At 36.0% G+C, this 15,624-nt stretch overlaps 1 protein-coding gene across 1 annotated transcript in view; it reads right to left on the bottom strand.

The window, feature by feature from the left end:
• Nucleotides 1–248: 248 nt before the first annotated feature.
• IFT80 (intraflagellar transport 80) overlaps nt 249–15,624 on the bottom strand; it is a 29,425-nt gene continuing 14,049 nt past the window's right edge. The window contains exons 9-20 of the mRNA XM_063167408.1: nt 13,728–13,907; nt 11,599–11,717; nt 10,673–10,747; nt 9,950–10,113; nt 9,322–9,386; nt 8,777–8,912; nt 8,254–8,401; nt 7,678–7,849; nt 4,968–5,057; nt 4,697–4,869; nt 3,586–3,709; nt 249–1,314 (exon numbers count right to left, since the gene is read on the bottom strand). Of these exons, the coding sequence (XP_063023478.1) occupies nt 1,201–1,314; nt 3,586–3,709; nt 4,697–4,869; nt 4,968–5,057; nt 7,678–7,849; nt 8,254–8,401; nt 8,777–8,912; nt 9,322–9,386; nt 9,950–10,113; nt 10,673–10,747; nt 11,599–11,717; nt 13,728–13,907 (1,560 nt within the window). The 3' untranslated portion in view covers nt 249–1,200. The remainder of the gene's footprint in view (nt 1,315–3,585; nt 3,710–4,696; nt 4,870–4,967; nt 5,058–7,677; nt 7,850–8,253; nt 8,402–8,776; nt 8,913–9,321; nt 9,387–9,949; nt 10,114–10,672; nt 10,748–11,598; nt 11,718–13,727; nt 13,908–15,624) is intronic.

Below are 15,624 nucleotides of genomic sequence, written 5' to 3'. Positions count from 1 at the left end.
TTAGCACCTGGAAATAAAAGTGCTTTCCCAAAATACTTTGCTTTGTTTTCTATTTAACAGCAGGATGCTCAGGACTGGATGTATGTGATAAAAATGGAATTAAACACCTCTCCCATCCCCTCCCAATGTAATTAAAACAGCCCAAATATTCTTTTTTTAGCACTCAGTGGAGATCCCCACGTGCAGCAGCTCTCAGATACCTTAAAAAATGATATCTTAAAATGCCTTAAAAATGATACCTTAAAATCTCCACTTTGATTTGGTTTTATTAAGAAATTAATGAACTGTGCAAGAAAGGGTCACAGAACGATTTACAAATTTGCTGTATGTACAGATATTTAACATTTTGCTGGTAACATTTGAAAGATACATAATAAACCTTGTCAGTGATGAATAAACTGGTAATAAATTTATAACACAAAGAGAATGCAGCCAGCTGTGGGTGTGAAACAAAGAAAAATGTATCTTGATGAAATAACATAAATTAAGAAGATATTTACAAATCAAGTGATTTGGGGAGAAAAAAATACAGGAAATATTCTCTTATTTTAAATATTCTTGTCAATTTTACATGTTAGATGCTACAAATGCTGTTTGTTACTTCCAATAACCCTGAAAGCACATTCCAAAGTATTTTAAACAAACAAAAAAATCCTTTTACTGCTGAATGTTTTGCTCAGTGACAAACCTGAGTAGCTGGAATTATCTGAAATTATCTATTAAATAACTCACTAACAAACATGTATTCCCACAACTGTGAGGGAAATGTTTGTACTTGAGAGGCTCAAGCTCCTTTTTTTTTTTTGCATTTTCAGCACTTCCAGTTTGCTCAATTTGTTTTGGGGCAATTGAAGTAAGTCTGGAGAGGTCCCTGAGGCTGCAGAAAGAACCAAACTGCTCAACTTGGGGCTTAAATTGTGATTTCAGTAGAGGCAAGCCAGGCTAAAGAATATTAATGGCAACAAAAATTTAAAATCACTGAGAGAGGAACTGCTAATTCCCTTTTTTCTCATTTATGTACTCAGAATATAAACCCAGCTCAAAATGAAAGGAAGGAATGAATCCTGTGTGTCACCCAAGGATTCAAGTCCACAGAAATTCCCACTCCTGTGACCCACAAAATGTTTGCTGTGGCTTTGTTTTCACAACAAAGCAGCACCAAATACTGAAGCAGCACTTTGGAGGTGCCCAAAATGTGAATTATTGCTGCACAGTCACACTGCTCCTCCCTGCAGCACTGGCTGCTGCTCGTTCTCTCTCTTTAGCAATTTCCATCTCGATTTTGGCCTTGATTTTATTCCAATCCACTTCCAGCTGCAAGAAGAGAAAAAGGAAACACACAGAGCTCAACATCAGAGAGAGCCAGGTCAGTTATTCCATGTAAAATACAATTATCAGGCGCTGGGTACCCAAACTCATGGAGATCTCAAGGCACAGCTGAGTTCTAACTGAGCTTCACCTTTAAAACAAACCAAGCCTGAGCTATTTTAATAAATCTCTAAACTGTGTCTGGAAATAAAACCAATAAAACAAAAATAACTTGCTGCTAATTCAATAGCATGACATCAGTGTCCTGTTACTGAAAATTCAGCCCTGCATCATTAATTGAGGAGGGATGTCTCCTCCAAGAGCTGACAGGATGTTAAACCAGTGACATGCTCCAACAGCAATCAGCTTCCTGCTTCAAACTGCCCTTGTGCATCAATAAATGCTCAGTTTTTTCAGTTTTAACCCTATTTAACCCTGGAATTTCTCCAGCTGCACAGAATTGGCATTTTCTGCCTGTGCTGGTGTCAGTGAAACCCCAGGCAATGCACACAGCACAGTATCACAGCACAAATGGGGGCAGAAAAGTTGTTTCTTCCCCAAAAAATGCCTGACAAGGAAATAAAAAATGGATCATGGTGCATTTGATGGCCATAAAAACTCGTCCAAAAATGTTATTGTGCAATTCAGTTTATTGCTGGAGAATTAACACTGGCAAAGGTGGGATGGGAGAAGAATTTCAAGGGATGCAGAGGGAATTCTCCTCTGGAATTAAATAACAGGGGAGATTCTCCAAGAGGGAAAATGAAATTAAACAATTCAACACCCACATTCTCAGGTGAAAACATAATAATAACACCTCAGTTCTGGAGGCACTGACTGGGCCCAGGACTCTCAGGATAGGTGTAAGTATTGAGAAACTAATTTGTAAAATCAGCACAATTTCAGCTCCTGCCTGGCTGCAGAAAAGAGAGGGGAAAACTCCTGATTTAAGTTATTTAAGCCTGAAGAGGTTTGAGGTTGTGAGAGGGAAACTGAGACCCTTTTTTATCCTGAGAAGGAACAGCAGCACAAAATCTTGCTTTTCTTTTCAATTTCTTTCTGATTTTGCTCTATGAGTCTGACAGGTTCCATGCAAAATTTAATTACAGCTTAAAATTCACATGATGTGGATCCCTCCTATTCACAGATCCAGCAAAGACCTCCAGCACCTGGATGTGGAGAAGGACTTTTTCCTTCCAGAAATCTCCTGAGTGAGAAACTCAAATTTCAAGAAAATCTCCAAATTTCCAAATCAAATTTTAGAAAGCTTCAAAATTTCTAAATTTCAAGACTGAGTAAACTGAGAAATCATCCTGCTCACACCTTGTCACTGCCAAAGTGGAATTCCTTGGGAATCCTGATGGAATCTACAGCTTACTCCAGGATTTTCAGAAAACCAGGATTATCTCCAATGTCCATCAGAAGCATCTGGGAATTTCTGTGATTTCTGCTCTGCAATGGGTTTTACAGAACACACAGAGCTGGAAATGCTGCAGGATAAAAATGCCTGGAATCTGTGCTTTATTTCCTAGGTAAATTACTGTGGAATGCTTCACTAGGGGCTGATTTTGTTTAGGAAATGAGTGCTAAAAGCTAATGCCTTCCATTAGAAATCCAGCTTTATTCCAAGTGCCCATGGAGGGAGCTCAGTTCCCAGCCCAGGTGCTCCCTGCCCCTCAGCTGCAGGGGACACAAGGATTCCACACACAGGAAAGGTTTTTTTGGGATCATTTCTCCCTCAGAATGCTGAGAAAAAGGAGGGGAGAAGCAGGAGGGAATTGTGTCTCCCCTGTGTGGGAACATTCCAGTGGAATCCAAGATCCAGCTGCTGAATTTCAGCATGTGTGAAACACTAATGAATTGATTTCCTGGGGATGCAGAGGGTTTCCAATAAATGTATACTGAACTGTTTATTATATTTAAAATCAGAATGGTTTGCAGTTCATAAATATCCAGATTCCTTCAAAGTTTGTTACAGTTTCTATCCATAAAATGCCACGAAAAATGTTGGAATATTTGAGAGACTCACTGAGCCATGGTGAAGTTTAACTCCCTGTTTATAGAAAACAACTGTGCCTTCACTTGTGTGATCCTTACCAGATATTAAACATATTTATTGTGAATCTTCAAACAAAACCCATGCCCAGCTATTCCTGGCCAGTATTAGGCCAAAACCTGTAAAAATTCCACATTTCTGTTCACATTTGAGCCACAGAAGGAAAGCAGAGGAGCAAACCCACCCCACCTCCAGCAGGGACAGCCCTGAGGGACACTTACCCCCTCTGCATATTGCAGAAACCTTTGGTTGGTTTCTTTTTTCCCAAAATCCTCCAAGAATTTCTGTCTGTAAGCCAGGACCGTGTCCACGTGTGTCCTGTGCTTCACTGCCAGCTCCAGGGCCCTGCAGGAGAGCAGCAAAGCCTGGGGAAATGCTCTGGAATCACCCAGAGATCCCAAATCCAAGCCCACAGCAGCATCAGGAGGTTCCAAGCAGCCAGTGATGGAAAAACCCAACAATTATTCCCACTGACAGCCTCACCACACCATTAATTTGAGCCCAGGAGGCTTTTTATTTCAGGGAAATGCAGAATATTTCAGAGTTTAGCACCAAAATAATAATGTTTAATGACTTCTTTCTAGTCACAAACAGGTTCTGAACACTCATAATACACATTAATGATATATCCTATATAATATTTATAAATATTGTATAGATGGAAAAGGTCAGACACTGGATTAATTTAATTCATTACTCACCCTTGGTTTCTTCTCAATGATATTTGACCTACAGAGAGTTTTTAGATGACAGAATAAAGGAATATTCTTGTCCTAATATCCAGCTTAAAGCTCCCCGGACACAGCTTCATAACAAAACAAAATTACAGATTTGTGGGGGAAAATCAACCTTTTGCCTGAATGTATCAGCAGAGAAATTAGGAGTAAACAACTCAGAGGATTCTCTCAGAAAACGTGGGGGATTTGTTTAAGGGCGAAATTCCTCCTTTGTTTTCTCAGCCTTAATTCATATTTTCTCCTCCTACACAATGCTGGGAGTCTGGGTAGCCACAATTTTATTTTTAGCAGCAAGACATTTCCAAGCAGCCCAAATTCCACAGCCAGTCTGGGGCATCACTGAGGGCTGCTCTGTGCTAGCAGCGATGAGAAAGCAAAATGTTATTTCAAAATGCTTCCAGGAATATTTTGGGCTTTTATCACCAAATATTTGTATTTTCTCAATACAAAAATGCTTGTTTTTTGGCCATGATTTAATTAGCTTTTTTTGAAGTCGTGGGTGATCAAAAGATAAGAGATGAGTCAGCAATAAAACAACTGATGGAAATACTTAGGAAATCAGGAAAATGTTATTTTAATGACAAACAACTCCTACCTTTCCCAGTTGTAAAGGTTAATGTTGATCTGGATGGCTTGGTACACCAGGCCAGCCTGCAGCAGGAGGGTTTCAGCCTCCTGGCAGTTGCCACTGAAGAGCAGCATGTGAGCCAGCCTGGACTCCCTGGAGGGCAGCTCCTTGATGGCATTGATGTACTGCACCTTGTCAATCTGCTCACAGGGGACAGCAGGGACATTCACTCATTCATTCATTCATTCATCAGCCTGCATTTGCAATGATTGCATGGGAATTAATTCCATTTTCTCACCTCTCCAATGGCTGCATAGGCAATTTCAGCTGTGCTCATGTCCTTGTTGGCCACTGCCATGGCAGCCAAACAAGCCCACAGGGTCTGGTCCTGAAATCCAAAATAAAAACAACTTGGAAACCTTCAAATGTTCATTATCATGCTGCAAATGACTCCTCAAAGCAGCTACACAAGGCTTAAAAATTATGTGTAATATTACATTTCTCTGTGTGTCATTTCTGGCACTGTGCTCTAAAGTCTCTTATTAGGAAATGATTCATTATTTCTCAGAACTAGGAATTAGAAAAACTTCATGGCAATAATAATATTACACATTTTTCTTATTAATTTATATATAACTTTAAATTATATATTTATATTTCATTTATTTATACATTTATAAACAAATATATACATTTATATAATTTATTTATTTGTCTATATTTATATTTGTATATATTACTTTAAAACCCTATTATTATGAGATATATATATATATATACACACACACACACACATTTATTTATTTATTACTTTTATTGTTTCTGTGAAGGTTTTTTGGGGGTATTTTACACAACCCTGATGAAACCCCATGAACACAGAATTTAGGAAGACCCTAAATGACATTTTGATAGATTTTCAAGTGATAACATTATGACAAACACACACTACTAAACCATATGTTAATATAGTTTAGGCTACAACATCTAAAACTCTATTCAGACAGGAAAAATGTAATTTTGGACTTGCTGGTCCAAATTAATTAGGAATTAAGGAGATTTTTGTTGAGTGTGTTCAGTAACAAATCTGGAAATTTGCACTGTGAAGGTTTTGGAAGGATCACTCTTGATTGAAATCACAATCAGCAGCTGCACTGAGGGTGTTCTAAACACATTCTCACATTTCCCAAGTGACTTTTCCATCAGGAAAAACCCTCCTGCAGGAAGCCCAGAATTTGGGAAAATTAAGATTGTTCAGAGAATCAAATGCTCCTAAAGTCTTTGTCACATTCTCCTCGCACTTCCCTTTTATTTAGAGAATCAGGTGATAAAATGCTGAAAGCTCAGCCTGAAATTATCCAGCAGATGAAATTATTTTTGGATGGTTCCAAGTTGTTTCTTGCTGGTTTTTTCCCTCAAAAAATTATCTATTTTATTACTCCTGATTGGAAATACTTTTTATTCTCTACCTGGACTGCCAAAATCAAAATATCCTGACCTGGATGCATAAATCAGGTGATGTGGACGCTGCAAATAAAGATTCTGTTACAAATAATTCTACTAATGCAACCCAAATTATCTGGATGTGCATTAATTTAATAATTGGTGACACAAATACCTGAAATACACATTTAAGGTACTAAAATTTTCTAGCAATAAATGGGAAGGAAGGTTTGAAGGGATTTTGTTGTTTTGTAAACTACCACACTCACCTCATCTGTTGCTGTTGTCTAAATAAATACAAAAGAAAGCAATGGAAAAGGAAAAAAATAAAAAGAAGTGAAACAGAATATGAAAATTAACAGGAAATTGTGGAAATGTCACTTTTCATTGGTTATATTAAGGCCCAGACCTTAAAGTTATAGGTTTAAGGTCTTATAGGTCTAAGGTTATATTAAGGCCCAGACCTTAAAAGTTAAAGGTTGGTTATATTAAGGCCCAGACCTTAAGTTTAAAAACTTTAAAAAAAATTAAGTTTAGAACTGAATTCTGTGACCACCTGTGCTCAATCCTGCAGGATTCTGGTGTAGCTAAAAACAAGAATTATCATTTATCATGGAACTTATGGAAGGATGATGTCCTGGAATTAAGGAAACCACCTCATTTTCCAAAAGTGACAAAAATGAGTGACAAAGCAGGCTGGAAATGAGCTGTACCATTTGATGTGGAGAGATCACTACTGAAGATCACCCAAAACCATAAAAATGGTTGTGAATATTGCCAAAAACCAGTTTGAATTGTACCTTCACAAGCCTGCAGAGCCTGAGGCCGTCCTGCCAGCGGGAGGAGCTGGCTGGAAATTACCTGTACCATTTAATATGGAGAGGTAATTATTGAAGAGAGATAATTATTGAAGAACACCCAAAACCTTGAAAATGGTTCTGAATATGCCAAAATGGAGGTGTTCCTTGACAAACCTGCAGAGCCTGAGCCCATTGTGCCAGTGGGAGGAACTGGCTGGAAATGAGCTGTACCATTTGATATGGAGAGATCACAACTGAAGATCACCCAAAACCATGAAAATGGTTCTGAATATTGCCAAAAACCAGGTTTGAATTGTACCTTGACAAACCTGCAGAGCCTGAGCCCATTGTGCCGGTGGGAGGAACTAGCTGGAAATGAGCTGTACCATTGGATATGGAGAAATAACTATGGAAGAACACCCAAAACCATGAAAATGGTTCTGAATATGCCAAAATGGAGGTGTGCCTTGACAAACCTGCAGAGCCTGAGGCCAGTGCAACGAGCGGGCTGGAAATGAGCTGTACCATTTGCTATGGAGAGATAACTACTGAAGAACACCCAAAACTATAAAAATGGCAGTGAATGTTGCCAAAATGGAGGTTTGTGTTGTACCTTGACAAACCTGCAGAGCCTGAGCCCGTCCTGCCAGCGGGAGGAGCTGGCTGGAAATGAGCGGCACCATTTGCTATGGAGAGATCACTACTGAAGATCACCCAAAACTATAAAAATGGCAGTGAATGTTGCCAAAAACCAGGTTTGAATTGTACCTTGACAAACCTGCAGAGCCTGAGGCCGTCCTGCCAGCGGGAGGAGCTGACGTGGCCGTGCAGGATGGCGGGGTACGGGGAGATGTGCAGGTGCACCAGGGACCCGTCTGCCCTCCTGATGGTCACCTGGTTCCCCACAAAGCTCACGATCTGAGGGCTCTTGCTGAACTCGCTGCTCACAGAAAGGAAAATTAGTCAGTATTTTGCTGTTTTTACAAGAAAAGGATTTAAGATCGATTATTTGTGACTTGGTGTTTTGCTATTTTTAATTGCCGACGTCATCGGAACAAAATCTTTTCTAGGTTTTTTCACAAAACCTGAGGTAAAATTTTATGAGAAAAAAAAAAAATTTTGCTTTTATCTCAAGGTGCTGCTCTGCTTTCCAACCCTGCACCATCATTTCAACCCCAAACTTTATAATTTTCCTTATAAACCCCTTTTTCCTCATTTCTCAAGCAAGACACAGGAGAGTTTTCCCAGTTGCAAGGCCAGGTTTACTTCTCCCAAGCACAATTTGTTAAGAAATGAAGGGAACAGTTAAAATAAATCATATTTGGATTAAAAAGCATTTCTTACCTGGCATCTTTCTCATAAAGGGTTTTTGGGAGAAGGTCTTTATCCACATAGACGGTGTTGGGATAATACCAGACTGTGAACCTGGAATCCTGAATGCCACAGAGGATGTTGCAGCTGTCATTCCAGGCCAAGCTCTGCACCATCGTCCCTGCATTTACAGACAACAAATAATGATAATAAATGAATAAATAGATAAAGAAACACATAAAACATTACCAGGAGAAACTTCAAAATAAAAGGAATTATAACAGTGTGGTTACTCAGCATTTTTGGCTGCTTTTTTAAGGTTTTAAGCCCAAATTTGTAGCATTTTAAAAGCTGCTTTGGAGGGAAATGATAGAAAAATCAACAGAATTTAGATAAAATTTACTGGAATTCTTTCTACCTCTATCATATAAAAGCAAAAGTTTTTTTTCCCAAATTCGATTTCACTATTAATTAAGCAAAATGTTGTCTCTTGTATTAATTACAAATTTATTTCCCTCCCAGCATCTTCTCAAAGACCAATTTGAATTTTTCTTACCTATTTTGACAATCTTCTGCTCTTTCCCAAACCTTTTCACTGAGGTGATGAAAAGATCTCTGTTCTTATCAATAAAAGCTATTTTTCTCTCACTTGTCAGTCCTTTCTGGTCCAATGCAATCTCCACAATCTCTGTCTGGAAAGATAAAAGAGAATCTCTGATTTTTGTTCTGGAGATTTTATATCTGGACATTCAAATTGATTTTTTTCCTAAAAACAAGGTAAAAAATTATTGGATAAACTGAGTTGGAAAAACATTTTGTGTGTGATTTTTCTGGGAATAAATCATTTCATGGGGTTAAAATTAAGATTATTTAAAGTCCTTTCCAACACAACCCATTCCATGATTCTGTGATTTTATAAACTGAATTTCACGAAGATTAAAACAGCTCTGAAGACAACACAAAGCATTAAAAGTCAGCTGAAAGGCTCCTTTCTATTAAGATTTTAAATCCCTTAATGTGTTTTTAGTGCCATTATTGAGGAAAACCATTAGTGATTCTTAATTTCTGGGTGAAATAAAGACATTAAAGCCTTCACTTTACCTTGTGGGTCAGAGGTTTTCCATCACCCAGTGGCTTCCCAGATAAAGCTTCAAAGATGTAGATAACTGAAAAAAAAATAATGATATACTTTATTATAAAAAGCAGTAGTTCTTAATGGATTTTTCCAGGAATTCCATTCTTTTCTGAGTATAATTTAGTGCAAGTGGATAAAATATTCCGTGTGAGTTTCACCACAGATTTTCACAAGATGATCTTCTAAAAACCTGAATTTTCACTTCCTATCCCTATTCTTCATTTCTTGTCTCAAATGGGGCTTTCCAGAAATGACACCAAATTGTGTCATTGGATATGGATAAATCCATATCATAATTAAATCCATAATTTACAGAAATCCATAATTTAAATAAATCCACATTTCCAACATTAGATGGACTCTATCTTAACTCACAATTTCATCACTGGGAATGTTTAGAAAGAGAGAAAATTAAAAAATAGGGGAATAAAAAGTTATTCAATTATTTTCTGTAAATATTCCATGGATCAACTGGAAATTCAGAGCCAAACCATTCCCTTGAAGTTTTTAAATGAATTTTAAGCAAGACCCATAACTTGAACTGATTTTTATAATAAATATCTGTATTTTTATGCTGAGTAAAGCAGGATTTACCCTTCTCATCAGCCTTGTCCTTCACTGCCAGGGTGTCATTGCTCAGGGACACTGTCAGGGCGTTTAAAATGTCTGTCCTCATGCCTGGGTACTTTGGGGAGGAAATCAATCTGCCCTCATAGGAATATAAATAAAGTCCTCCACCATCCACAAGAAGAAAATGCCTAAAAAAAAAGAAAAAAAAAAAACAAAAACAAAGAAGTAGATCAGTAAATAATATAAAAAAATGGTATTTTCCACAATGGGAAAGTCATTGTTTAATGTCCTGCAACTGTTCTTCCAGCTTCCATCATTCCTAAGCTTTACATTTTCAAGACATTCTGGAAGTTCTGTATGGAAAAGTCTGGTTTTAATGCACTATTTTTTCCAGGAGAAATATTTATCAGTCAAATATTCATGATTTTATCTGGGCAATTTTTGTTTATTTCTGATATTTCAATTTGAGCTTATTTTGTTCATTTTTAATATATATACATACATATATATATATATATATACACACATATATACACATATACATATATATATATACACATATACATATATATATATATATACACATATAATAAATAAATTTATTCTGAATATAATACACATATTTATTTATAATAGAGATAACGTAACAAATAAATGTATTTATTTTTACACATATAATAAATAATTAAATGTATTTATTTAATAGTTACATTCTGTCCATAATGAGCCTTTTAAGAAGCCAGGTACCTTTCTGCTTGGAGAATCAAACTCACGGTTCCCTCCTTCAGGTCAAAAATCAATGGAGTGTTCCAGTTCCTTGTCCTGCAAAGATAAAAAAATCAGCATTAAAATATATAAAAATATGGAACACTGCAAGGAAAAATTAGCAAAATTATGTTTAAATGGATTATTTTATTTCTAAAATGTTTTAAATCTTTCTGACTCTTTTTACAGTGATCTGCACTAGCATTCACTGAGCAGATATTCCATTGAATATTTCAATTAATTTAAAATAAATTTTAAAAAATTTAAAAATAAATTAATTCTCATGCTTCCAATGAAGTTTCTGCCACTCTTTTCCAAACAGTGTGAGGAAGAGGAATTTGCTTTACTCACGAGAATAAATAACACAGCAGGGAAAAATTAGCAAAATTATATTTATATAGATTATTTTATTTCTAATATATTTTAAATATTTCTGACTCTTTTACAATGATCTGCATTAGGGTTCATTGAGCAGATATTCCATTGAATATTTCAATTTATTAAAAATAACATTTAAAAATAAATAAATAAATAAATAAATAAATAAATAAATAAAAAAAATTCTCCTGTTTCCAATCAAGTTTCTGCCACTCTTTTCCGAACTATGTGAGGAAGTGGAATTTGCTTTACTCATGAAAATATGTAACACTGCAAGCAAAACTTAGCAAAACTGTGCTTATATATTTTATTTTATTTTTATTTTATTTCCAAAATATTTGAAATATTTCTGACTCTTTTACCACGATCTGCACTAGCATTCACCGAGCAGAAATTCCATTGAATATATCAACTAATTAAAAGTAAAATTAAAAAAAAACCCAATTAAAAATAAATGAATTCTTGTGCTTCCAATGAAGTTGCTGCCACTTTTGCACAGCAAGTGAGGAAGAGGAGTTTGCGTTACTCACGAGAACACGTAGCACTGCAGGGAAGTGGAGACCACCAAATATCCATAACTCAGGGAGGCTTTAATGACCCTGTCCCGGAATTCCAGCAGATCCACGGCGTCGTTGGTGACATTGTGCACCTGAGCACGGGAAAGAAACAAAATGCTGAAATTCTAATTCATTCAGCAAATATTCCTGCTGAGAAAATAATCTGAGATGGAGGAGTGCTCTAACTCTGAATATTGTTTTGATTGTTTTGTTAAATTTGTTGGACATATTGAAGTAGATAAGGTATAAATAGAATTATAATTAATTTATATATTTATATGTTTATTTTAAAGTATTTTTTTATAATGGTGTAAGGTTTAGTTAGTTAAATAGATAATTTAATAATGTTTTTTTATTTTGACTTTGGTTATATTTTTAATTTACATTTTTTATTTTATATATTTTAATTTTATATATTTTTAATTTAAAAATTCCCATTTTCAGATTGTTCAGCTGTTGATAAATTGAGTATTTGAAATGAACACGCCAATGTTTATTACACTGTTATTTAAATAAATTTAAATGTGTGTTATTTAAATAAACACTTCATCCAAACAATCCAGCAATGTCCAGGATTGGGATGAAGATGCTGCAGAGCTCTGGAAGTTTTATGATTCCACATCTGGAAGCACAGGAAATCCAGGAGACAGGCTGGGTGAGCAGGCTGTGGTTTTGTTATTCTGCTAAAAATCTGCTCAAGAAATTTGCCTCAAATTAACAGAGATTTTTCAGCTCAGAGATTTTAGGGAGCTAAAAATCCACAGGGGCCCTTAAACAAAACAAGTTTCCTGTTTTTTTGGTGGGGTTTGGGTTTTTTTTTGAAGATGTCACCATTCTGAGGGTGGTAACTTCCTTCTGATGTTTCCATTATGCACCAACTGCAGAACATGGACTGACCTCAATTATTGCAAGAGCCTGGAAACCATTTCCAAAGATATGTTAATTGCCACCACCACAGCATCACTAATTAACTTTGCCATTGTAATACTCAGGAAAAAAAATCCATCTGCAAGTTTTTGGTAGGATTTTGTAGGATTCTCCTACATACTATATAGGAATAAAATCAGTGTAAAGGAATGAAAATTAAAAATGAGTCAGGGTTAGCTTCACTTCCTCAGTCTTTGCATACTCAAGAAGAGAATTCAAATCCCATGGAGATCATTCCCAAGCACATCTGGAACGAGTCGATGTCTGGGAATGAGGGGAAAAATTGGGAATTTTGGGCTGATTTGTGCTGTGTGTTCCCAGACACTGACTCACAGCACCCACCCACGGCCCCAACCCCAAATCCAGCCCTGCTGCTGCTCCAACTCTTCCCAACTCCAAACCCAGCATCAAAATGAAAAAAACATTAAAGGGTCTCATTAGGAATTTAGGAACTCGATGCTGAAAAGCCCCAAATGTGTAATTTGGAAACTGTGGAAGGATGGAAATCTTGATAAGCCCAGAGAAAAAAACCTTGTGAGTCAATGTCTGGGAACACAAATCCAATCCAAAATTCCCATTTTGCCTTAAATGAGATTTGTGATGGGGCTGCCCAGCTCTGAGGGGATTTTTCCTTCATGGTTCTTCTCTTAATTCAGGTATTTTGGAGGTGGATTTTACCTTCATGGTTTTCTGAATTAAGGTGATTTGGAAGGGGATTTTACCTCCATGGTTCTTGTCTGAATTAAGGTAATTTGGAGGTGGATTTTACCTTCATGGTTCTCCTCTTAATTAAGGTAGTTTGGAGGTGGATTTTACCTTCATGGTTCTTCCTTCATTAAAGTGATTTGGAGGTGGATTTTACCTCCATGGTTCTTCTCTGAACTAAGGTGATTTGGAGGTGGATTTTACCTCCATGGTTCACTGAATTAAGGTGATTTGGAGGTGGATTTTACCTTCATGGTTCTTCCTTCATTAAGGTGATTTGGAGGTGGATTTTACCTTCATAATTCTCTGAATTAAGGTATTGTGGAAATGGATTTTACCTTCATAATTCTCTGAATTAAGGTATTGTGGAAGTGGATTTTACCTTCATGGTTCTGTGAATTAAGGTGATTTGGAGGTGGATTTTACCTTCATGGTTCTCTTAATTAAGGTGATTTGGAGGTGGATTTTACCTTCATGGTTCTCCTCTTAATCAAGGTGATTTGGAAGTTCTGCCACTCCCAGTGCTGCTCCACCACGTGGGCAAAGATGACCTGGCCATTCCCACAGGCTCCTGCCAGCTGGGTGCCATCGATGGACCACGAAATGGCAAAAATGCTGCCAGTGTTGGGCTTCTCCAGGGCATAAGACCACTAAAAACAAGAAAAAAAATCATAATTTCAGTTACTCTGTGATTTTAGAAATTATTTCTTGTCGGGAATACATTTGCAGGGTTGGGATTTTTCAAGCAGCGACAATAAATGGAGTTTTTGTTGAGTTGGGATTGGATGTTTAAGTCAATTTGGGAAATAAAAAAAAGGAAAAGCGGCAGGTAAAGCAGAAATTAAGAAGTCACAATGTTGGGAGTACGTCAGGTATCAGTTTTCTACTCATGATTTATTCCAAGTGTGTTCTCATTCATAAATCCAGGCAATCACTACATAAAATTAAGGTGTTAAAGAAATAATTACATTTTCTCCACTCTGTTACTGTCCAAATGAAGGATTAATTAAAAATTTCCTCCAGCAAATACCTTAACTCTTAATTCCCTCAGCATTATCCATGAGACTCCTCTGAAGTTTAGATCCTTATTAAATAAAATGCCAAAAATTAGAATTTCCAGACCAAGACATTTTTAAAAATTCCCTGCATATCAGAAACAGGAATCATCCTGAATCTCCAAAGAGCTGGTTCCCTGAAAGTGGATGACAAATAAGAATTAAATAATCTTTTTTGGGAATTTCAGGAAGATATTCAAGCAGATTTTAGAACAAGAAGCAAATCTCAGTTATTTCCTCTATGTAATAGAATATTGTTAATGAGTAGTAATAATGCAGGAGGATAAGGAGTAGTAATTTTGCTGAAATTGGAGAACTACCTGAATATTCGAATATATTTGAAGTCTTACAGAGGAAATCAATAAAAATCATGGGATTGAAGTTAAATGTAAACATTGGATTGACTTTTGGGCACATGAAAATTATCCCAAAAGGGGCACAGCAGAAGATGCAGAAGATGCAGAAATATATTCAACTTTATTTAAATATAAATAGGATGCTCTTATTTGCTAATTAAAATGATTAATTTCACCAGTGCTTCATTTTTATTATTTTTTATCACTGATCCCTCTACACTCCCAAGGCCTTGGGAACACAACTTGCCTATAGGACAACCATAATAATTTATTTTATATATGAATACATAATTTCTTTTCATGATTTTTAATTGAAGAAATGCAATTAAAATATTAATATTAAATGTGTAACTTTGCTCTTTACCACGAAGCTGCCTGACACGCCAGGGAGGTAGGAAAAATGAGAATAAAGAGCATTGAGTGCAAAACACACAGAGCAGCTGGCTGCAGCTACTGCTCATTTGTGCTTAAGAGATGAGCAATAAACTCTTGAAAAATATTAAACTCAGGTAAAAAATAATGCTAAAAAATAAATAATAAACTCTGAATAAACTCAGATAAAATAAAAATTTTAAAAAATAAATAAATAAATAATAAAGTATTAATAAACCCAGAATAATAATAATAGCAATAGTAATAATAATAATAATAATCATCATCATCATCATCTCAGGTAAAAGAATCTTAATTTTCTACAGGAAATAAGCCTGTCTGCATTAAAATCCCCAGTGACCTGTTCAGTATTAATTGCTGATTAAAACATTGCTTTTTAGCTTGCAGGAGTCTGAGCCAGACTTAACAGTAAATTCAATTACAGATCTGTGGATATCAAAATAAATCATTTTTAAAACAGCAAATTGACACTTTGCAAAAGAAAACTGCATTTAGTACTTTTCCTTCTAGATAATTGCATTTAATTTTACTTACAAATTTGTAATTAAATTCTATTTATACAC

Source organism: Melospiza melodia, chromosome 12 (genome assembly GCF_035770615.1).
Source record: "Melospiza melodia melodia isolate bMelMel2 chromosome 12, bMelMel2.pri, whole genome shotgun sequence".
NCBI classification, from domain to species: Eukaryota; Metazoa; Chordata; class Aves; order Passeriformes; family Passerellidae; genus Melospiza; species Melospiza melodia.
The sequence above is the reverse complement of the archived record's forward strand: the minus strand, read 5'-3'. Positions and strand labels throughout refer to the sequence as shown.